The sequence below is a fragment of the Bombus flavifrons genome, chromosome 9, assembly GCF_040668555.2.
Source record: "Bombus flavifrons isolate JBK064 chromosome 9, iyBomFlav1_principal, whole genome shotgun sequence".
Lineage (NCBI taxonomy): Eukaryota > Metazoa > Arthropoda > Insecta > Hymenoptera > Apidae > Bombus > Bombus flavifrons.
The window spans coordinates 10,356,670-10,380,007 of record NC_138450.1 but is presented as its reverse complement, the minus strand read 5'-3'; the positions used below and the strand labels follow the sequence as shown (position 1 = coordinate 10,380,007).

Here is a 23,338-nt window from a genome sequence, read left to right as displayed (position 1 = left end):
ATTTTGCAACCAATATTTTAATATTACGCATTACGTATCTGTATTTCAACTAGTTTACTTTTATCGTTAGAAAATAGAATTTTTAGTAAACTATTATGCGCTCTGCGTATCTCCAGGAATTATTTTCACTTTGCGCGAAGCTTGCTGTAAAGTAGATCCTTTAAACGGTAAGAAAGTTTCAACTTCGGATATCTTTGCCAGACCTCCATTTTCTATTTCTCTTTTTTCCTCCACTTCTGCATCTTCTTCGCAACTTACCATGAGAAGACGCTTCGAACGAGGAAGACTACAACAACAATGCGGCGGATTGTACAGATGCAGCAAATGTGTTGGCGTGTAGTTTGCAAACAGGCGAGTTTGGGCGGCGTTGCCTTGCAGCTGCGGCACACGACACCCCCATTACGCGATCGCGTGCACGACACCCCCGTTGAGAGACCGGTAACTGCGATTTCGAAACAACGTGTTTGTGTTCGGACACGGTTAGATGCATGCGGTCCCGAATGCGGAACGACATCGCCTGACAAACTGTTCGAACGGCTAGAAGTGGTTTAGATCTTATCGTAGTCCGGAATCTTCGGAAAGTTTAGTTGCATCAAAGTACAATGGTCTATCGTATACTTTCGAGAAACGTTTTAAACATTTACAGATGGTAGAAGATAAACCGTAAATAGAATCTGCAGAAGAAGAACGAAAGAGTTACTTTAAAATGATTATACGTGCAAAGGTAAATTAATGTACCATTTTGGCGTTTCTCTCTTGGCACTTGCCTTTTGAAGTTATTTCTCTATTCATATTTGACCGAAGAAGATGTGTACAAAATCGCAAGTTCTTGGAAATTCGCATCGCCAATGCTTAAGGGAGTTTGCTTACGTGCGGTGGGTGCAGAGGATGGAAAACGGGTGGGACGTGTACTACAAGTAAATTATAGCGACCGAATGTTGTTTTAGTCCTGCGGTTGATTCTGGGTGTGTGCGAGCGACGGGGCTACTGTTGGTACCTTAATCGATGGCGAAACGGGATATGTTTGTATCGAAGATAAGGGTTGGTCACGTGGAACGAAGATTTATACAGGTTACTGCTTTGTACAAAGTTGCTGGCTGGATTCAATTATCGATAGGAACGCTTTTAAAGTATCGATAAAAACGTAATCGACGACTTTCAAAAACGTTCTACATTTGAGGTGTTTTTAATCAAAATTTTACTCTGAGAAGGAAAGAGTACGATGACGTTTGGTACTTTGACCAATTTCTCGGAGAGTTAATTAAGTCCCGGGATTAAGAAAGCTTACTCCGCTTCGTTTGTATTTGTATTAATATAGCGAAAGAATATCGATTAATATATATTACACGTCAGACATACACGTCAAGGAGCGAACTGGTTAAAATATCTCATTCGCGTGAAAATTAATCGTGACATCAATTCCAAACGGAAGAATCTTTCTACCCTTCTTAAACTGCTGTAACTCAACAAGCTCATCCGACACAACGTTTCACGGTCCCTAAACAACGTCGTCATCCCCTTTATGGAACTAAATTAATTAGCTTGTGTCTGTAGGAAAACAAAGTTACCTACAGAGATGTGGTTTCTCTGGACCGAGAAGAGGGTTGTTTCCTCCCTGGTTGGCTGGTAACGAAGAGGCCAGTGACTTGAGATCCAAACCGAGCTCATTCGGCCAGATAAGAAAGACAAAGGAAAAAAATTAATGGTCCTCCCTTTCCGGTCCATTTTCACGGCCCATTTTTCACGGATCGCGCTCTACAAGGATCGTGGGAACAGCTACGGAATGTGGACTATTGCTTCACAGTGATTTTTCACTACTCCCTGAGAAATGGTAACTGCAACCATGTCCCGCCGTGTCTCGCTGACTCCTACCTATGTCCCTGCCGCGCCCACCGATTCTTTAGCCGATACCGAGCAGCCAGTGAATCGTTCGGGAACTACCGCACCGGTGATCTGTTTCGCCGCTCGTGTCGCTGATCGAAAAGATTCTATTCTCTTTTTAGCGTGGTACACGAAGAATAGTCTCTCGGTCGATCTACTCGAGAAGTCGCTCTTTTTACACTGACGCGCGCCACCGCACCTTATACGTCAACTTTCTTGGAATTTCTCTTTTATTCCTTTTTCCTTTTCGAGTATCGAAACTATTTGCTCCTATTTGTTCGAAACTTGGTTTGTTAGAGACGTCTAAACTAATTAAAGTTTCTCGCCAATAATCTTCGTTTTTCACGGATATATACGATATACCTCTCTATGTAAAATGACAAGGCTTATGAAAGATAGTTTCCAGTTAGTTTAAACCGCAGCCGAACGCCTAAAGTGGCTGGACATGATCAAAGATCTATGAACGATGCGTAGCCGGGTGATAATAAAGTTCGGGCTCGTCGCACTCGTTGACGAGTCTCGAAATTTTGATAATATCGTTAATAGCGGGAGCCTGGTTAATTAGCGCCTAATGAATTTCAAATGACGGGGGTTAACGATAATAATAAATTATACGTGATAGGGTATCGAAGCCGATGGCCGGCGCTGCGGTTAAGCAACAGTCGGTACGATTACGCTGGTCCAACTATTGATCACTCATTAATGAAACGATCGTCTGATACGTTCGCCGAGTTTCTACCGCGCTCAAGTATCATACACCGCTGGCACACACTTGACAGCTCAATATTTCACCGTGGTCGTCCGGCCTCGATACAGTACCGAGGACGATTACATCAACCCGTTATTACTGGCAGGATATGCGAATCGGTCAGGACTAATATTAATCTCGACCTGAATAATGCACGGTTTAATCACATCTGACGACCACGATACTAATTTCGAAAGATCTTTTCAATTTTCTTTTCGGATCTCTTAGATCGTTCTCATTGTCAGTGACAAAATTCGCTCCGAGAACGAGGCAATCTTACTCGATAAATCAAGCGAAATGTTCAATTTCTTTTGACTAATGTCTTCCACGTGTAAACAGAAAAATTCATGGCTATAAGAAGTACCGTGCCCTTCTTCTTGCCTCTCGAATTCCCATCAATAGATTTGAAAGAGCGTATGAAGGTGTTCGTTCATGAGGAATACAATAAGAATCCAATACGACGAATATAGATACGTTTCTCTTTTTTTATCAACTCTATCATGTCACGTAGACGCGGAATTCCGTGAAAAGATGTTCCTGGAAACTGGGAAAACGTGGAAAGCCAGGGAATTCGTTCACGGAAGGACGATCGTGGCTGAGCGAATCTTCATCCACTGAAAAAGGCTCTTCCTTTCCAACCTTGTACACGTGTTGTGGCAGTTTCATCCCTTTGATAACGAATTTTCGCTATTTCACCGGGTGAATGCATCGCTCTAATGATTTCATTAAACGAATGTTCGTGGTCAGTTATTTACAGAGAGAGTTTATTTCTCGTTTCAGCTACACCTGTCGGAATATCATTTTTGTTCCAATTCGCTACACATCCGCGTGCGTTCCTTTTGAACCGTGATGCTCGTTGTATCAAGCGAATCGCTGCCATGAAACACTCCTAATTAGCTTAATTAGTGCTTTCACATTGCCTTGAAATGCTAATGGAATTATGCTGGCGTTCATCTTTACGTTACGAGGCAAAAAACGCGGCGCGTGGAGTAGGGGGAAAAAAGATAAAAAGATCGGCAGAGAGAGAGAGAGAGAGAGAGAGAGAGAGAGAGAGAGAGAGAGAGAGAGAGAGGAGAAAAGCGTAAACGGGGAGGGAATGGATGGAAGAGTGAAAGAGGAAAGAAACGGCGGGGAAAAAGGCCGCAAATTCTTTTCCAGGTCAAAGGGTTCCTTTCACGTCATCTGCCGTGTGCTCGAGAGCCGCTGAAAATAAAAACGATCTCGCGAAACGTCTTTTCCCTCTCGGCTCTTTCCAAGCTGGACAAGCGAGCCACGAACCCCGTTTCCACAGGGGGTACTTCATTTTTCCATTGCGATGGAAACATGCCTCTGGCGGCTAACCCCTTGATTTCACGTTAATTCGACTCGCACATGATTCATGAGCCACGTATTACGGGTCTTCTAACTGAAATCATATAGCGAAAGTGCCGTAGAGCACTGTGCGCCCGCCCGATGAAGCTACCCTCTAATTAGATGGTCAAAAGAAAAATGCAAGCGTCGTAAAATTCGCGTAACAGGATCTCAGTGACTCGAGTGATTTGAGGACTTCAGGTGTTCAGTGACTTACCGATCTCCAAGTATTTCTGGTGCACTGGATCGTATTGATCCCACGTCAAGCTCCGGAAACGGCTTTTCTCCCGGCTGGCGAGCAGAAGCGTATCGTTTCGACTGTGGTGATCGATCACGTTCGGGTTCCTGCAAGGAAAGCGTAAATCGTTGTTTAGATACGTACGTATGCACATGGAGACTTGTTCGAATAGCCCGATCGCAGTTCCACCGACTGCTGCTCAGTCGTATTTCACTCTGCTTTCTCTTCGTATTCGAAAGATATTCTCTACGTGTCCTATTACTATTCCTCACAATTCATTTACGTAAATTTCAAGTGATCTATTTGACAAATGGAATCTTACATAAATCTAGGATGTCTTCCAGCAGTGGAATGTTCAACCTTCAAAGTATCCTTTTTTTAATACAGCTACGCTATTTTCAGGATATGTCCATTTATTCGGCGGAAGTGCCTTTGCTTTAAGTAATAATGATTCTATACAGCGTTTTGTTTCATTTTTATACGTTATTTTATAGAAACGGACAGAGATCAAAATGCAACGTTTATATCAACGGTATTATTTAGATAATTAACTGGAAGCAACGTGTTTGTGCCGATAGCAGTGAATAGATCGAATAATATACTCTCTATCGATGTCTCTTTATCATACTAGCAAAGACAGATCGAAGCTTCCTAAGCTGTATGGTTTGTCTCAAATAGCATGCTTGTCACGTTATGCGATGATGACCAAACTAATCGAAGCGCAGTCTCCGGTTGTCGATACTCGTTAACCTTTCCGGGAAATGAATGGCTTCGAAGGAGGCGCGTCCAATCCGCAGGCATCGACGAATTAACGCAACAAGTAGCGAATCGAAAGTGAATTAAGCCGCGAGCCGCGACGTGCGCTTTGTTCGCGCGTTTCCAGTCCGGCCACGGACAGGCTGGAAGAACACGGCCACGGAATTCAGAATGTGGTCGGCGATTCGCTTACCAGGATTCGGGACACGATCACGGCATAATTCACTATCGAGAACTTTGCTTGTCCGTGGTTCCGTGCATACAAGAGAGGGGTCGTTGTCCCGTATTGCGACATCGGTTCAATTACGTGGTTACTTTATCCTGTTTTCTGCAGGTAATACGCAATCAAGCTGTTGTTTACAGGAACAGTACACGCGCTTCTGCATCCTTTGACGACACTTGAATTTTTCATGGGAATCGAATCGAGATACCGAAGGTCGATTAGATTTTTTCCTTTGATATACGGTTAGTGATTTTTGAAATCAAAAACTATGAGAAATCATGTTGAATTGCGCGATATTGTTAAAAATAGCTGTAAAAGTGTTGCGATAGGATACTGAAAATATAAAAAAGGATGTCGCAAGAATATTAAAATAAAAAATAATTACAAGATGATCGTAAAAAATGTCAGTTTGCAGGAGAGATTTTTATTCGGCAATGTCACACGGATGGCACTAAAGTGATTCGAAAGCTGAAAGAGACGTAGGTGCACGAAACATATAGCTGCTCGTGTCTCGCGACCTTTTCTGCCTCTAGGGAGGCAGATCTCGGTGTCAACCGATGGAGAACAAACATGCTCTTTTTACGAGCGAGAAAACATGCGGTGAGAGCTTCAGTTTGCCAGCGAGAATTCGATTTTTTCCGACAAGACATATGAAAACCTCGCTTTAAGACAGCTTCCGAACACCGAAAATTCGGGAAAAAATGGTAAACATTGAAAACGCTGTGTGAAAAACGATCCACAAAATTCACAAAGCTCTCAAATCGTTGGAAACAATACGACCGATAGGGAAAGCTGACTGGTCCCATCAACGATGAAAAATCATCCCCTTTTTCGTCGAACGTAATTTTTCAAAGAAAACCGTGCGGTTATCCGGTAACGAATAGCAGCGCTAGAAAAAAAAAATTGGATCCCGCATCGAGGTGGTCGGACTTTTCGCGAAGCGGAATTTAATCGACGGAACCAATTGACCGAATTCTATGACGCGCTATGCCGCTTCAAAAAACCATCGATCCGAGTATTCCGCGGCGATAATGGGGAACTGTGGCTGCGTATTATTCGGCCGGACGATTCCGCGAGATTTATAGCTGGGCAGGGGATAAATGTTAAATTTCGTGACGCTTGATTTTGAAGCGGTTTGATGAATCGCTCTCCCAGGCGGCAAAATATTTTCCTGTTTGGCGTATAATCGCGGAAATTGGTCTCGTGGGTTCGCGTGCTAGCGGGAGAATCGCACGCAGAATGATCAGAAACGTAAAATATATCGGTCAAGAACTCTGTTCGAGTTGCCTCGGATGTCTCTGGACGCCGCTGGATCAGCCTCATCGCTCGTAAAACATTTAGGAAAGATCCCAAAATATTAGGTAGTCCTTTGTTTGCAGACCTCATTTAGGATTACGGTGAATTTTAACGAATTTAAAGGAGAAAAAGTAAAGCTGGAGGTGTGTAAAGGTCCCTCTGAATCTGGCAGAGAAAGAATCTCCTATCTGCTTTAATTCTGTAATTAAAGAGGTAAATGGTAATTCTCGGACGCCCCAATTGTGCTACTTGCGTTTAAAGCACCAAGTCCCTGACCCGTTTTCAGCTGAAGTATCTTGAACAGAAGTTCCAACAGGCCAATGTATAGTCACGAATTCGGATTTAGTGGATCAAGTGCTTAAAGAGGCGCGTATCGTGCTGGGATCGAGAAGGAGGTGCAGGCGTCATCGTATTAATTTCCTCGACGGTACAATGCCTAGCAAAAAGGACCTTTCGATCACGAAGATCCTCGTTGAACATAATAATTAGAACAAACTGTCTATAGGTGCAACAGGGAACTTGTTTGAAGTAGATTAAGGCAATAAGGCAGAGAGAATCTGTCTATGTTCAGACAATAGTCAGATGAAAATTTCAACAGTAGTGTTGTTGTTTTCTAGCCGCAGTTAAATTACCGTAAATTATCACGAAATGTGAATACAAAGCGCTACTTTACGCCTAAGCTCTTAGACGAATACAATGGAGACATCCTCGAGTTTCAAAAGCTGTTCGCGAATGCTCGAGTGAAATTGCGCTTATACTATATGTGTCCTTCCTTTCTGTTCACGACTTCGTAAGCATCCAGTGCAACAATCTGCGTGCAGTGTATCCGACACATAGAGACAGGCAAACGGATAACCGAATGAATAGATCACGTAATCGTGCGGGAGAGTAACGATTAAATGGAAATGCTGCACAATCCAAAAGCTGTGATCCAAATTCCGCGGTATGGTTGCATTTTCGCCAAAGAGATGTTCAACGTGATTTCCTGTTTCCCCCTTTCGTGATTTTACATGTCGGAGCTGATCGATTCCATGCATCAAGGATCGATACTACGCGATGCTAAGACCCTACATTTCAGTCTCTGCTTCAATGTATCGTGTCGAATCTCTGTGATCACTCCGATAGCGAATTCAGACAGGTAAGACAGTGTGCAGCTGTTCCTTATTAGACAAACGCAACGTAGTCAGCTTCAAAGGTAATGAAGCAAAGTGGGAGTGTCTCTACGGTAGAGTAAATGTAAGATAGTATCGGTATAACGTAGGATGGGGTTAGTGTATCATCAGACAACGAGTATACCACACGCTACACGTATATAAGTACATTGTTCTTGTCGTAAGAAGAATGGCGCGAAAAAGAGTAACAGATTGAACCTAAGCTTAACAGTTACACGCGCGTTTCCACGTTTACCATTTATTACGGACTTTAGTCGAAAATATGTGTGACTTCGAAGTGCAAAAAGGTCCTTGAATTCTTTCGTCGACTATTTTTCAACGTATTCTGTCGCAACAGTGTAACAAACTGAATGAGAATTCGAGGTAAGCACGGCACGTGGAAAGCCGTCCCCGTTTTCTTTTCCTCGTTTTCGTTCGCTGTTTAAAGCGCACTTTTATCCGTTTCAACCGAGCGGACGCTCGCCTCCTGACTACCGCCACAAACTTTTCGCACAGCCAGAACAAAAAAATGCTACTCCCCGAGACAAGAACTCTACCAGAAATGGCGGTTCAGTTATAACTTTGCGGTGAGTTAATGTAAACGTTAACGAAGTGCAGAACTTGCGATGAACAAAAAGTCGAAGTTCACGGATATACCGATAAGGGGAAATTTAAGATTTCAGCTTGAAGAATGGCAAGGTTGCGGCTTATGAAATAAAACCATGGATATCTATAAGTTTTTGTGTAAACATCGTTCTTTTCGCATGAAATAGATTAAGAAATTAGCAACTTCTCCCTATGCTCAATTTTCATGCCGTTAATTATACTGTCTAGAAGATCTTTATTCTATTATTATTATTAATCTGAATATCATTGAATCGTTGTACAAAACGAAATCTGGCAAGTTCGATAGCCGATTTGGCGATGATCCAAAGGATTCAAAGCTGTGATGGCTTCAAGATTGGCCCGGCGGTGAGTGAATAGGCAGCCGTAGGAAAGTTGGCAAGCGATTCCAGTCAGCCGACACCTCTCCTCGAGACTTTTTTCATGTTGATTGTAACTTCGTAGGTGTGTAGCTGTCAGCTTGTTCCTCGTAAGCTGATGGGATTCGGTTAGACGTGACAAGCTTGTTTCAGCATTCGCACTTCTTCAGCTTCGCGATCAAATTCACGCGAAGAGGCGTTAATGCAAGTCTAGATCGGATATTAAATGTAGTTTGTTCTAGTTTAGTACAAATGAAATTTGGTGACTTTACCAAGATCCTAGAGCACGATCCATGTAGAGATTTGTAAAAAAATTTAAATCGGCTCCTACTAGGAAGGATAAAAGTAACTTGTGATCGTTTGATCGTGCATTGATCTATTTCGTTCATCCTAAGTGCAAATTCCCTTTAGAATCCGTTTATTGTTTATGTGAGATAGAACGTATATAGTCTTCTATAATTTTATATTATACAAAGTAACCTGTATCCAACGTCATTGTTTCAACGTTACTCATAATAATCAGCATTCATGATTATGGCTGTCGCACTATCGTAAAAGCGCTTTTCATTTCCTCTAGAAGCAAATCGTTGATTCGCCACCAGGTGAATGAGCAAGCAAATCCAAGCATATTTAATCACAGATAAATTTCATCGTATGAACCGCTCTCTATTATCCGCGAATTAATGACATCGAACGGACAAAGTTTCATTTCCCAAATGTACAGTATGGATCGCGACAGAATTCCAGGAAGCTTGTCTTTTCATCTAGCGGAAGTGTGAAATGCCGCGGCTACAGGACCATCTCGTCCAACGAGCGAATTATTTTGATTAAAATTGCTTCGCGATTGATCGCACACCATCGATTCCGGTAACGAACGATTTTCCACCGGTAATCCCAGTCCACTGTGCTGCGATTTCATTCAACGAGCCACTTCTTCTATTTCCTTTTTCAATCACTTCCGCTTTCCGCCAAGATAGAAACTATTTGTTATTCAATGGCGCGAAGGAGACAACGAATACGACTTGACAGTGGAAAAAATAGACCGATTGTCTGAAATTTTGTTGAAAGATCGCGGAGCAAGTAAAGCTGCGTGTACGAAGAAAAAATGTCGAAAGTCCGGCATTTCTGTCGCTGGAAAGCTATGCATTCTGTCGTAATTACAAGCACTAAATCAACGTTATAACTTGCTACGACGGTTTGCCTCCCCCTCAATTTCGCCTTCTCTTTCCCAGCGTGTCGTTAGCACATTCTTGGCCGCCGCACTGCAGAATTTCCTGCTGATACTGGCGAAAAAGCTTCATATTCGGGCTTAACACCCGCTTTACGATGCCACGAACATCGGATGGGGACAGTTCCATCCCTTCCTAGGCTAACCCGTTTCACGCATACATCTTGAAATTGTACCAGCCATTGCAAACGAAACATGCTGGAATATTCTTCTTTCGACAATTTTTCGATCTTCATTGTTCCATGGCGACCTCAGCGCTGTTAAAATTGCTGGTTTCATAGAGTTTTGGAACGACCGATATCCTTCTCTATGACTCAGGTTACTTCATTAATTCTTTGGTTTCTAACTCTTCTAAGTTTGTCCCGTTTTCTTTTATTTTATGGTTCTCTTCCTTCTGCGTACAACTTGATTTTTGCACAGAAGAGAATCCCAGGCATATAATAGATGCTAATGATAATCTGTTCTACAGATCTTCCAAGTTTAGAGTCAAAACTGTCGTGTCACAAAGAAACTCTGACCAAAGTTTGCGCTGATCTAAGAAGGTCCACTTTTCTTTATTAATCCCGCAAGGGAATTGAAGCCACTTTTAAGGTTTTTAGTATATGGAATCCACGTTAATTAGACCTTCGCCAGATTAATGAAAACGCTAGAGTTTGACACGGAAAAGAAGACCGTGACCCCTCCAGGTGGCTTTAACAACCCACCTTCATTTCTTTCTTCGTTTGCCGGGCTCACAATAATTATGGTAGTCGTACGATCGCGTTCCCAACTCTCTTCCCCATTCCCTGTGTTTCAACCTCGCTACGAAGGGTTGCTTCGTGGTCGTTGGAAGATAGGTGGTGGCGGGTCGAGTTTTAGTCCGGGAGAATATTAAAGTTTGCTCATTAACCGCTGATGCATTGCCCCCGTCCACCCCCACGGACAACGACACGCAGCTCTAAGAAAGAGGGCCGACCCTTTTCTCGCGGCAACGCCGCCGCTTTACAAAACGAATGTTGGTCGACGCGTGCCGGCAATTTAATTAAACAGATATTGATTCTACGTCGGAGACCTGAATGAATATTTCCGTTACAAAAATAGTTTTAATAAATTGCCTGATAGGCGGTTGGAATTTAGTACATGAAAGTAGCGAAGATATATTTGTCTTGTTTTCTATCGAAGGTTATTCCTAAAAAAAAAAAAGAATTGCTCTACAGATAAAATTACAGGAAACATCGCAATCGAATAATTTCCGATAGCAAGGAAATTAATTCAACAGCGAACGCGTAATACGAAATCAGTCGAGGAAACGCTAATGATTCCCAGGTGAAAAGGTAAAGGGCGGAATTCCAGAACGGACTGGTGTCGCTAATGCGGTCGTCACATCGTCAGTTTCATAACGCGAAACGTGGTCACAAAATCTGCTCGGTTTCCGTTTACGAAATGCGTTTAGAGAACGATAACGCAACAGCGGGCGGTACGAAGCTCAATTACGCGCTACCTGGATCTGTGTGCACCGTAAATTGCTATCAACGGTTTCGTGTACGCGGTAAAATTGTCTCGACCAGCTCTACATCGTTCCGAAGAAAATGTCCCATAAAATTTGCATGTTTTTCTATAGTAGGATTTCGGAAACTCCGTTTAATTTAAAAGGTAACGCATCGTGGTACTTATAGTATTTTATAGCCTGTTAATGTTACAGCAATGATCGCACTTGCGCGCTTGCTAGGGTTAATAATGGAATTCACGCGTCGCTGAACAACCGGACCCGCTGATTTATTATTGAATTAACCCATTCATTTGCGCGCCATCGATGCGGAATTCCCGGCTACTGTTGTACTGGTACGCGTGAAATTTCAAACTTTGCAGAAGCGTTTAGCAATCTTGCGACATCTACGAACAGAAAAACGTCGCTGATAGTAATCGAACGACGCGCTCAATGGACATCGAAATAATATCGTGCCCATTAACCATGGAGCTTTTGCAGTTCTAAATCGTACACTCACAAGCCGATAGAACACGGAATTAATCGAATTCCCGTTGCTATTGAACGTCACTGAAACGATATGCGTAAAATCGTTAAATTTAGAGAATGATATTCGGACATGGGTTATCGTGATTGAGTTAATTAAATTTCTATAAAACTTCAAATTTTTCTGTTTTTTAAGTACCGATTACATTTCATTTCGTATATATTCGCCGAGATTTTCACGATATCGGATGGTTGCAAGGGTTTTGCGATATCCGTAGCAATCAGTGACTGTTACGATTCTTAACGGAAAGCCTTGTTAACTAGGTACACAGCGTAATTACCCCTTTGTCACGCGCATGTAAACCTTGAAGGGGTAGCTATTGGCTAGTCATCGTTAAATGTTTCGCTTCGCGTAATTAGTAACATTTAGATTCGAGCAAAGTTGCCGATAGCACGGCACGGTAAAACTTTGTTGTCTCTTATTGGAGCGTTATTTGCAATTTAAACGACACAGCTAATGGACGCGGAGCACGTAATAAGTCGCATGTTACGATCGAGCCATCTGGCGTGTGTCGTGCCACCGGTGCCGAATTCGTTGCACGAAATCACGTGCTCGTTCTCACAATGTTCGGTCAATTGTCAATTAACTTACGATATAATGGCATCTAATGTTGGCGATAGATCGAATTAAGAATTATACGACTGCGAAAGAAAGTACTTTTAAAAGATCGCTCTATCCATTTTCTCAATATATCTGTTATATGCTTCTTATCCAAACGATCTATGTACTTCTAGGAATATTTTAAAAAATTCTTTTCGATTTTTGACATTTTACATCATTGGTAGCAAATTCATGACATATTGCTCGCCCTGCAAGGAATTTCTTTATCCACCGGAATTATCGAGATCTCGTCCTTCCCTTCCTTTTTCTACGAGCCGATCTCAGCTTCTCTTCGTCGCTCGCGCGGTAACCTCGTAGCATCTATTGATTCGCTTTCTCTGTACCGCCCTGTGCCACCCCTCGATCCATCCATCCATTATGCATACCGCAAGAGAGGAAGGCCCATCTAACCGCCGACTTACCTGTTGCAAGCTACGGTAGAGAGGGGTTTGCGGAATTCCCAAAGAACATTTGGTGCTCCGTGTAAAGGACTCAGGCACAAAGCTGTGAAGAAATTATACTCTCCGATGCTCGCGATTGAAGATTTAACCGGATAGTTTATGCAATCTGACTGAACTTTTAAGTCCGGTAAATTGGCTCTATTTGAATATTTCGTAGCAAGACACGAGTAAATCATTACGTATAATAGCACTTTTCATATATTCTTCGATTCTATGCTTCATCGTCCACTTTTTTCCATCCTGTATTTTTTACATGATTACTAACACAGCATTGCATGAAGCAACAATTCCGTGGCTCCAGACTGTAACCCTATATTCTTTCTTAAGTTTGTATGCTTATTTCCTTTCCTCGATGAAGTTCCTTCCTCTTGTTAAAATCTCTGCACTTTTCCGCCACTTTTTTCGTCACGTTTCGTCTCTTCTTCACACTCCTCTGCTAGTATCTGTTTTGCTCTAGCTACTTTTACTTTACGATGCTGCTTCCGGAGAGTCAAGAAAATGATATAAACTGATGCGGCAAACTTTTCCGGAAACCGGTATCGCCGCTGAGTATTCCACGCTTCCAAGTTTCGCCAATAATCTTCTCTCTAGTCGCGACTCTTTGCTAGGTTGAGGTAGTATCAGTACTTACAGTATATCTTATAAAAATCTTGTAAACCAGATTTGTCGGGTTTACAACCGAGGAAAGGCAAGCGAATAATTTTCCAACTGCTATTTAGCAAATATTACTTCTGTAATGTACTTTCTCGTATTTTTCACAAATTGCCTCACAACAAAGTCTAAACTCGTCAATTTCTACCGTATTGCCTCCTAAATCATCAAACTGCGATAATTTCGTGGCAATTTGCTTTTCGTCTCGGTGAGAATCGCGCATGACCAGCTGGCACGGCATTAACGACCGGCCAGCGGCGAGTCCATGGTAAATAGACGTATAGGATACGGTGCCTGTAAACAATAATTTAGCATAATCGCGCGGACTAAACGTTACGGCGGCCCAATAACCGCGAACGTGGCAATCGCAAACAGTGTCGCGGCACTGGCGTACTTTACTCTCGTAATCCGCTGGCAAACACAGTATAATACAGACATACGTGACAACGACCCCTCGAAACTGTCCTTAATGCCTTTCGCCCTGCGCTTCCGAGAACAGCGTAGGGTAAGACCTGTATTAAAGCTTTCGATCTTCCTGACCTTCGAAGAATGGAGATTATTCTTCTGGTTTTACGGTGCAATTACGTGTAGAATCGATCGTAATAGAATCCGTGGGGGTTGATTTTTCGAAGGCGAAATTGGTAGGTCTCGACGAGGGCGGTTTCCGTGGTAATAAAAGAAAATTATGCTTTTACTCCGACACGTGGTTTCTGTTGACTTTCTTCCGTCGCTTGGTTTTCTTTCTCCCTTTCTCCTATTCTCCTTTTCTTTTTCCTCCGTCTGCCTTTCCTCTTACGACTTCACTTTCTTCGATCCCTCTTTTTCTTTCTTCTCTTCCTCTTTCTCCTGTATATCCAATGCAGAGCAACAACTACATGGACATCTAGTAGACATATCGCAACTATTCTTCGTTGACAAGCTTCGTTGACGACGTGCCTGTTCGAAAATATTTATAACAGAGCGTCTGCAGAGTATTATACCTGAATATTTCTTCATTCTTAGTATTCATTATCGAGCAACGTATTCTTCTCGTTTCATCGAACAATTACTGTTAGTCAACACGCAAAGTAATCGTCGTTAATGATCAGCTGTGTTTAAACATCGTAAATCCAGTGATAGGTGTTAGAATCAATGTCGTTGTCCATTAAAGCTGAACCATGCAATAAATAACGCGGAGGAGCGCACTTAAAACTTTGCAATCGCATTAGCACGTTACGGGACAAGGTTAATTTCATCGGTCATCCCTCCCCTCAACCCATTCCCACCCCATCCCTGCCGTGAGCAATTATAGCCCCTTTGATATCTCCAGATAATAGCTTATTATACGGTAACGTTGTTCGGCCGCGTACACGGGCTCACAAATTTCAAATACCTACGATATCGATTTCGTATTTATTATCGCTCTACTGGTAACGTAGTTTATCATAATTTACGGCAAATAGGGCCGACCCCATGCCATCACACGTCGTAATTCAGCCCTGACTGACGCTAACTCCGTGGGATTATCCCTTCTGCCCACCTGGATTCACCTCGTCACGCTGGCCTTCCTGGACCATGCTGGTTTAGTCGGTATTTTTTTCTTCTCCCTCGTCATCCTCTATTCCGTGTAATTGACAGAGATGATGGATCCGTCATACTTTCGTTGATCCTTTGTTACTTGTGATAACTTGTTCACGAATTATCTTATGTCATTGAATCTCTCTTTCCTACTTCCTTACAAGTGACAGCTTTGCTCCTCGATAACTTCGACCAATGTCTTGTCGAAACTTCCGTCCTATCAAACACAGTCGAGTTTTATAAATCACCCGAGAAACTAAGAACTGCTGATACAGGCTCGATGAAGGAAGCACATCGTATCCAGCAAATAAAATTCAGTTTACCAGCTATCTCTGTTATCGTATGGCAATTTGTATCTCCCCTCTGTAGATTACGAAGAATTCGCGCAAGATTTTCGCACCCGCTCGCTGGCGGTTACAGACACTGGTTTTATCACTGTACGTATGGTAATGGAGGGACGAGGGGATGAGAGGGAATGAAAGTTTCTTGCCAATAATGGAAATGGAGAGCGCATTCAAATAGAGATTGCACCGTGTGGTAGATTGCTGGGACGTGGTACAAAGCTCGGCCAGACGACGTGGATGCTCTTCTCTTCGTCCAGAGACTTTTTCTCCTCTCAAAGAGAAAGAGCCGGGTCCCAGAATAAGGCTTTTGTCAAGGTTATGTCTCGAAACTCGTTCGAGCAAATTTCTCGCTCAGGGACGATGTCTCTCTTGTGCATGTTCCCCGTCTTCTTTTTCTTCTTCTTTTCGTTCCCGTTCTCTGTGCTTTTTCTTCTTCACAGAGGAGACAAAGTTCCTCTGGAAACAGTATCGATAATGTTTGGAGTGCGTTTCAACATCATTGTAAAAACAAGGTTAGATAAGGACAGTTTCGTAGCGAAGATTACGATCGAAATATTATGCTTAATTCGGATAAAGAAGTTTCTTTAGAAAATACTGCATACGATCTTTATCGTTTGACTAGCGCGAAAAAACGCGGAACGACGTCGAGCACGAGCGTTTCTTCCAGTCGATTCGACGCAAAATTACATTTTCTCTAGGGAGCTCGTCTTCGCTGATCGAAACTCCTGGTCACTCGGCTTGGTGAGAAATATACGCGAAAGAGAAAGAGACTGATGGTAATTTCTCGCGTGTCGTCCGGAGAAATCGGACGCTGAGCTCGATCGTACCATGGACGATAAAGTTAGCTAAGGTTACACGTGACTGATCCTTGAATCGACAGTTTACTGGTTTCCCTTCGGTTTTTCCCTCCAACCGCCCTCCTACTCTTCCTTTTCTTCTTTCCTTTATCCTTCTGAAAAGAGAATGAAAAGGAGGACAGAATCGAGGAAACCGGAAACTGGACGAAGCATCGGCTTAAATCGTTTCCAGAGCAAGTAGTAACAGGCCGTGTACGTCGAACACAACGAACGACTTTCTCGAAGTGGAAAGTCATAGGGTTGCGAAACTCCTCCATTTGCCTGGGAGTCATAGACGGAGAGAGAAGAAAGGGACGGGATCGAGGTTGGATGGAGCAAGAATCATGGATTGAAATTTACTCGGAAAGTTTGCCACCGAGGCGCTCCTTGCTTCCGAGCAAAAACCGGAACGGAAGTAAATATGTCACGCTCGATTCGCGCTCGAGTAGCTGGCCAAGAGAGGGTCGTCTAGAGCTCCATTTTTTTCTTCTACGCTAGTTCTTTGCCTTCTTTTTTCCACGAAGAATGCACGAGTACCCCCTGTGTATTCTGTCTTGAAAATCGAGTCACTGTGGAGAAGAGTACCATGGGAAGTCCACTTTTCTCGTTCTTGCTTGCCTCGTCGAGTGTTTAGTCCACAATGCAACCGGGGTCAACAGAAGAATATTATCGTGCAATAATGATTTTAAACGATATCGCGACGGTAACTTTAATTTACGCTGTTGGACATTGTTGGAAACATTTTTTCCAACCGCATGGTACACGTTGCGACATAATTTGCTCGTTCTCGATCGGGATTAAACGATATCTACGATAGTACAGCGATCTACTAAATAAAACAAAATGCATCGTGGTCGCGATAAAAAGCAATTTCAAAAGCGAATCCGCGCGGTTCATCCCGGCATGTGCATGAAAGATAGCCGGATTGCCGGAAATCGAAATTTCGTTATCTCTTTGTTCGCAAACCGCTGTCCTGGATAACTCCATTCGGTCTAGTCCGTTTAAATGCTAATTTTATTTAGATATTACACAAACAACCAGGCCTCTGATGTGTTTGTATTTGTCCTCGTTTAGTTCATGATTAACGATAAGAGTAAGAATCATACTCGCGTTCTAATAGGTAATAGGAGTAATTTTCGTACGACTTTATCAGAAACGATCTTGTTTTCGTGATACCGAATAGTGTCTTTCATGAAAATCAAGCAATATTCTCAGAATTCTTCATCTTTTCCAATAAATATAAGATGGTGGATGAAATCTTCATCGTAATTGCATCTTATCTTAAATATTTAGCTTTCATACCAATAGCGAATTACTTATCCATCGTTTGTAACGATGCAATATGTAAAGAAAGAGGATTCGATTGAAAAATGACTTTTATAGGCTAAATCGATCCTGTCACGGAAAAGTAAGTTCAGAAATCAGTTTGCGCTTGACTCGGAAGAGGTCGATTTTTCGTGTGAAAATCGTGCTTGTGTGCATAATCCGACACTCTGGCCCTATAAGCGACGAAACGTCGACTATTTTCTGCTCGTTAATTAAACGAACGATCAAAAAGTAGTGGATGGAACGAGTGGATGCTCGTTTCCAGGCCGAATTAGCAATCACTGCGTGCTGATTGCGAGTCGAATCAAATCTGGTTCGAAGCGGAATTCGGACGCGTGCCCTTTCACCCGCGGCCAGGTGATTTTAATTGCTCCCCAGCGGGAAAAGCGAGGAAGAGGAGGGTAAAAAAAGCAGAGAATCCAGATCATGGGATTTAACGATCCGAAATGTACGTTTGCGAAGACGTACTTTGTTCTGACACGCACTCATCCTCGATCGAAACAGTCACGCGATTAGTTCGTATTATTTTAGTACCGTCCATTTTACGATTTTCTGGCAGTTTATTCATTTACCAAAGGAATACGGAAAGCTAGAAAATTGGTACTATTGAAATTTGATATAAAATATCTTCGTTGAATAAAAGGCGAACATAACATGTTTTCCGCAACTGGAATAGAAAAGAAATATGTGTAAACGTGCTATTGACCGTTTGAGTTCAATATTTCGGCTATATCTTTGCCTCCGCAAAAGCTTTAATCGATCTTCTGTATCCAATGAAAATCGGGCCGCTTTCATCGCGATAAATCGATCGTTTATTTTGGGCGGGTCGCTACGGTGTGCAAAAATTACGAGTCGTCGATAGGATTATTCGGGAACACGAATTCGATGGGACACAAAATATCAGACGTAAGGTTTAGCCCGGTTGAATTCAATGTATCGTGTTATCCGTTAATCGGGCTTTAGCCCGTGTCAGCTGCATTTTATGTTTTACAGGGGCGAAAAAGGGAAACAGATAGAAAAGGATCCGTCTTCTATATCTAGTCTTCGTCGTTTCCTTCGAAAAGCAATTTCTATCGAATCTTCTGTGGATATCTTAGAAATCTATCACTCGGAAAATCTTTCCTACGCTTCCAACAAGCAAAATGCACATTCCAAATTTCTTCGAATAGAAAGATCTCGGAATCCCATTAAATTCTCGAAATCCATCACCAAGTATTTCCAGATTCGTCCAGGCCCCGCGTAGATAATCGCGAATGAGGAAAAAGATATTCTTTCGCTGCGTAAAACATTCCGCTCATCGATATTCCATTTGCAATGTTCGACGTCACGTTCGACCACGCAGATGGTCTATGAGAGAAGGATCAGCTACGTTGGCACGATCGTGTCGCACACCGGAAACAGCACATTTGGTCGAACACTCCTTTACGAGGAAGTCATCCAATTTTCCTATAATCCTCGGCAGCTTCTTCCCCGGAGACTGGTCCGCGGCCTGGTACACAGGTTGAAAACGAAACTCTTCGTCCTTATCGTTTCTCCTTCTCCGGAATCCCCAAGATCCGGTAATAATACATGAACACAGAACATCAGTCGTGGTGAACGAATTGAAATTTTCATCATCCGCTCTCCATCTGTATTCTTGATGTGGTTTTAATGTAAAATACCCATCTCGAGTCGCTTTCAGTAGACAATAGACTCTTTTCGTCGATTGCGATACAGCGTTTGAAATATTCTTACGGAAGATGGAAGGTTCCTGTTAAGGGTCGTATAATACTTGATCATATTGTATCAAAGGCTACCTCGGATTTGATAACTGACTTATCTGGATATTAGGTTTAACAAGGGATCGTTCGAGCTTTCGGACAGGAGTTTCCACGTTTCCAGAGAAGATGTTTCTTTAGGATCTAATAAAGCAAACATCTGAAACGCAAGTTTCCGCTGATCAACTTCAGTGATATTAATTTCGTGAAATAGTAAGGGAGCGAAATAATTTTCTATTTGCCTTAGGGGTACGCAGTAGATAATCTGTATTATTCCAAGCCAGACTCGATTTGTTCCGTAGTTCCACGCGAATTTCCACAGATTTCCCCTGAACGTCATCTAAGCGAGTTCCTTTAAAACGAAAAACCAGCCGACCGCGGAAAATATCGACCGTCGGATGAAAGATAGCCACGCGAGAGTACAGAATCTACGAATTCACTCCCCGCCGTGCAATACTCGGGGAAAATCGCCCCTATTTCACTTGTACCGCGCTTTGTCGATCGTTAGAGGCACGATCATAGATCGCTACCACCGCAAACGAAAATCGTATTACCGCGTATCAATTCACGACATTACTGCCTGGCCACGGGTGTGCTTGTACACGCGCACAGACGAAAAAGGTGTCTATGTGCTTCGGGGATGTATCGACAAAGTGAAATTTACGTCCCCCGAAGCGAGAGCCGCACTGAAATATTATCGGTTTGCTTCGAGCTCGCGTTTGCATATTCATGCGTGGTTGGTCGACAAGGAGGGAAAAAACTATAAAGTGGCAAAGGGGAAAAAAAGAGAGGGGAAATGATAGAAACGAAAACAGAGAAACTGTAGAACGAGAAAGGGCGTGATAAAGAGACAAAAGAGGATACGGAAGAACTTGACGGGCTACAGAAAAATATAGAAAAACGGAGTCTCAGAAGACCTTGGAGAGAAGCATATAGCGGTAGAAACCGAAATAGAGAAACATAGCGGGCAAGAATGTGAACGCGGTGATTTCAGAGAGAAGAGTAAACAAGAATTTAGTGAAATGAAGAAAAATACAGAGAAGAGAAACACGAGGAAGAGTGGTAAGAGCAACGAGATACAGGGAGAACTACACGAGGTCCCGGACAGAAAAATAGAGATGGGACAATGGTTGACATGGAAATAGAAAAAATGCGGTAGAAGAGCGAGTATAAAGAGAAAAAAAGATATAAAAGGAGCTGAATTTTCGCACGCGTCGTCAATGACTTGCCAGTTGCACAGACAAATCTACTCTTTTCATTCTTTCGGTTTATTTAGAGATGTAGCATATACGTACGCTGTGGTAAAAGGCTGAATCATCGTTGCCGAAAAATGTCATTGTCCCCTGCGTAGAAACGTCTACGTGATGCATTAACAGGGTTAAAAAGAATATTTCTACGCGAGAATATTTATACGAAATGGGACGGCGAAAAATGGCGCGCGTTAGAAGAACATTAGTCACTCATGTGAATAGTGAATCAGACGATTGGAAAAATGGCTCGTTGTTTTGTAGCCACTTTATGAGTTTATTCATGCATAGCACTGTTGAAGAAAAATTTCAGCAAGGAATGCGAGATATTTCAGCAAAGTCTGTGTTCTTTATGGAAGATGTTTGAGGGTACAATAGTTCTACCCTTGTATTATATTTTTCTTAACGGCGAACATACGTGGTACTTTCATTAGATGAGCAAGACTTTGTGGAATTCGTATAAAACTATGCGGAAATTTGATATGTAAAAGATGCAAGAGAGAGGCGAATTTGATGAAAAGGGAAGGTAAAGTACCAACAATTTAACAAAGCAACACTATTGCTCCTTTGACCGTGATTAATTATATAGAAAAATCTAGAATGCTAGTAATTTAACAAGTAATTTGAAGTTTTGTTACGTGTTTCTTCCAAGAAGAAATTTCACAGTTCTGTTAAAATTTGATTGTTGCTGACTGTGAAACAAAAAACGTTTCCAGACATCTGTGTCACGTTGGGAAACCTGCAACATTGTAGTGGCCAGAGTATCACGTAGGATTCCCATGTACGTGGCTGTATCTAAACTCGTAATCGAAATTACTTCTTGTTATTGTACGTCTTCTTGCCGCAGAGAACGTGCTGACGAACATGCACCGGTTATGCGATTAATTGTTATTCGATACTTATGTCCAATAAATGCAATTTCCAATAGTTTTCGAACATTTATGGCATTTCTCCAATTTTACGACTGTTTTCGTTGCATATAACGAGTTTCCATGTAGCTAACGTAAGAATTCTAACAATGAAGAATTCAGAGAGATGGAAATGAATGTTGAAATGAAATGATTTAATTAATAATTGTCGGAATGTTCGAATGGTAGGTAAAAAGTTTTAAATCGTTATTGCACATTTCTTTGGATCACGAGGACTTCTTTGAACTAGCGACGAAAAATCGAGGTGGTACTCGTGAAAAGAATGGTTTGGTAGAAAATTGACACAGTTCCCTGCGACGAATGTAAAATACAAAAGAAAGAATATTAACGCGGACTCATTAAGTGGAAGCACTCGGAAGGAAGGCAGCTTCCTGTTTAATGTTTTAATCGCAACCTTAAAGCTCACGAAGAGCAGACTTTAGAAGTCGGTCACCGTCATAAAAAATTACTATTCATTTTTTAAAAGCTTCGGTTGATCAGGAAGTACCAACAGGCTTTAATTAACGGAGACCGTGCCACGAAAAATATTGGCCCTGTTTCGAATCGAGATAGACTGACGAAAGCGTGATTCAATTTCGTAAAATACAACCTGGTCAACTATAACGAATCGAATATTTAAAAACTCGGTGGAATGAAATCAATCGAACTGAAATCAATGGTGTCCGATGGTGCAAACCGCAAAACCAACAGCAAAAATAACAATAATTATAGCCGCGTGAACGTTTCGAAGCGGAAGAAAACAGGGAAAAAGATTCAGTCGGCGTAAACGTGTGTTCGATGTCCAGGTAAATTCTCAATTACACTCATAAATGTTGCATTGCGACCTTTTTGAATATGTAAGCGTGTCCATATCGTAGTTTTGCTCGACTGTTATCGATTTGTATCTGTTGATCTTGTATCAATTTCGCACCGGATAAAGATGCGGTAATAAAAATATAATTCATTCGTAAAACACGATCGTGGGAACTCGGCGATATAACATCACGGGAAATACAATTTTTTTCATTCGTAAATTTAAATTCCATACTTTCATTTTTCCACGAGATAAACCTATATTTCAACTCTCGGAAAACAGAAAAAAAAGCGTTGGGTTTTTCCAATTTTGCACAAACCTTTGTAAACCACTGGCATATATCAAAGAACCACTTTAAAATCCCTTGTATTTAATTTTGCGATTGAAAAATGCCTTGAATCTCGATGCGCTAGCCGCCGGTATGAAGAGTGAATTGCGCCCTCGGCGTTCGCTGTTCTTCGTTAATCCGTAAATTTGAATATCGTCAATCCGTGGCTCGATCAGAAATTCGGCGCAAGCGTAGAATGCCGCCGCTGCGATGGTATTTGAAAAATATTTTCGCACTAATCCTCGGCCTCGTCTGTTCCCTCTCTGTCATCGTCCGGCATACTTCGTTTCTTTTTGCTCTTCGGCCCACATCGTTCATGAATATGGAAAATCAGACCTTTCGGTGACGCGATCCGCATCTCTCTCTCACCTTTTTCCGCATTTTTTTTTTTTTTTTTTCGTTCGTCCCACGGATCGCAAATTGATTCCGCGCAAGTGGTGCCACGTCGCTGTTGATTCAAAAGGTGAAAGAATTAGTTTGCATTGGGGCCCGCTCTCAGATCAAAATTCAACCATCGCTGAATGGTCGCCGTCGTGGAGAAGAAATTGATTATTTTCGCGCGGTTCACCTGAGGTTAAGGAAATAATATCTACGACAGCTTTGTCACGACATTCCAAACAGAAGAGTTCGGAGAATCACTTAC

The 23,338-nt window shown here is 42.2% G+C and overlaps 1 protein-coding gene across 3 annotated transcripts in view; it reads right to left on the bottom strand.

Moving 5' to 3' along the window:
- The window catches only part of NLG-4 (neuroligin 4), a 269,045-nt gene that overhangs the window by 42,672 nt on the left and 203,035 nt on the right, over positions 1–23,338 (bottom strand). For all 3 annotated transcript variants that reach the window (XM_069120833.1, XM_069120835.1, XM_069120834.1), the window contains exon 10: positions 4,197–4,324. In XM_069120833.1, coding sequence (XP_068976934.1) covers positions 4,197–4,324 — 128 coding nt within the window. The remainder of the gene's footprint in view (positions 1–4,196; positions 4,325–23,338) is intronic.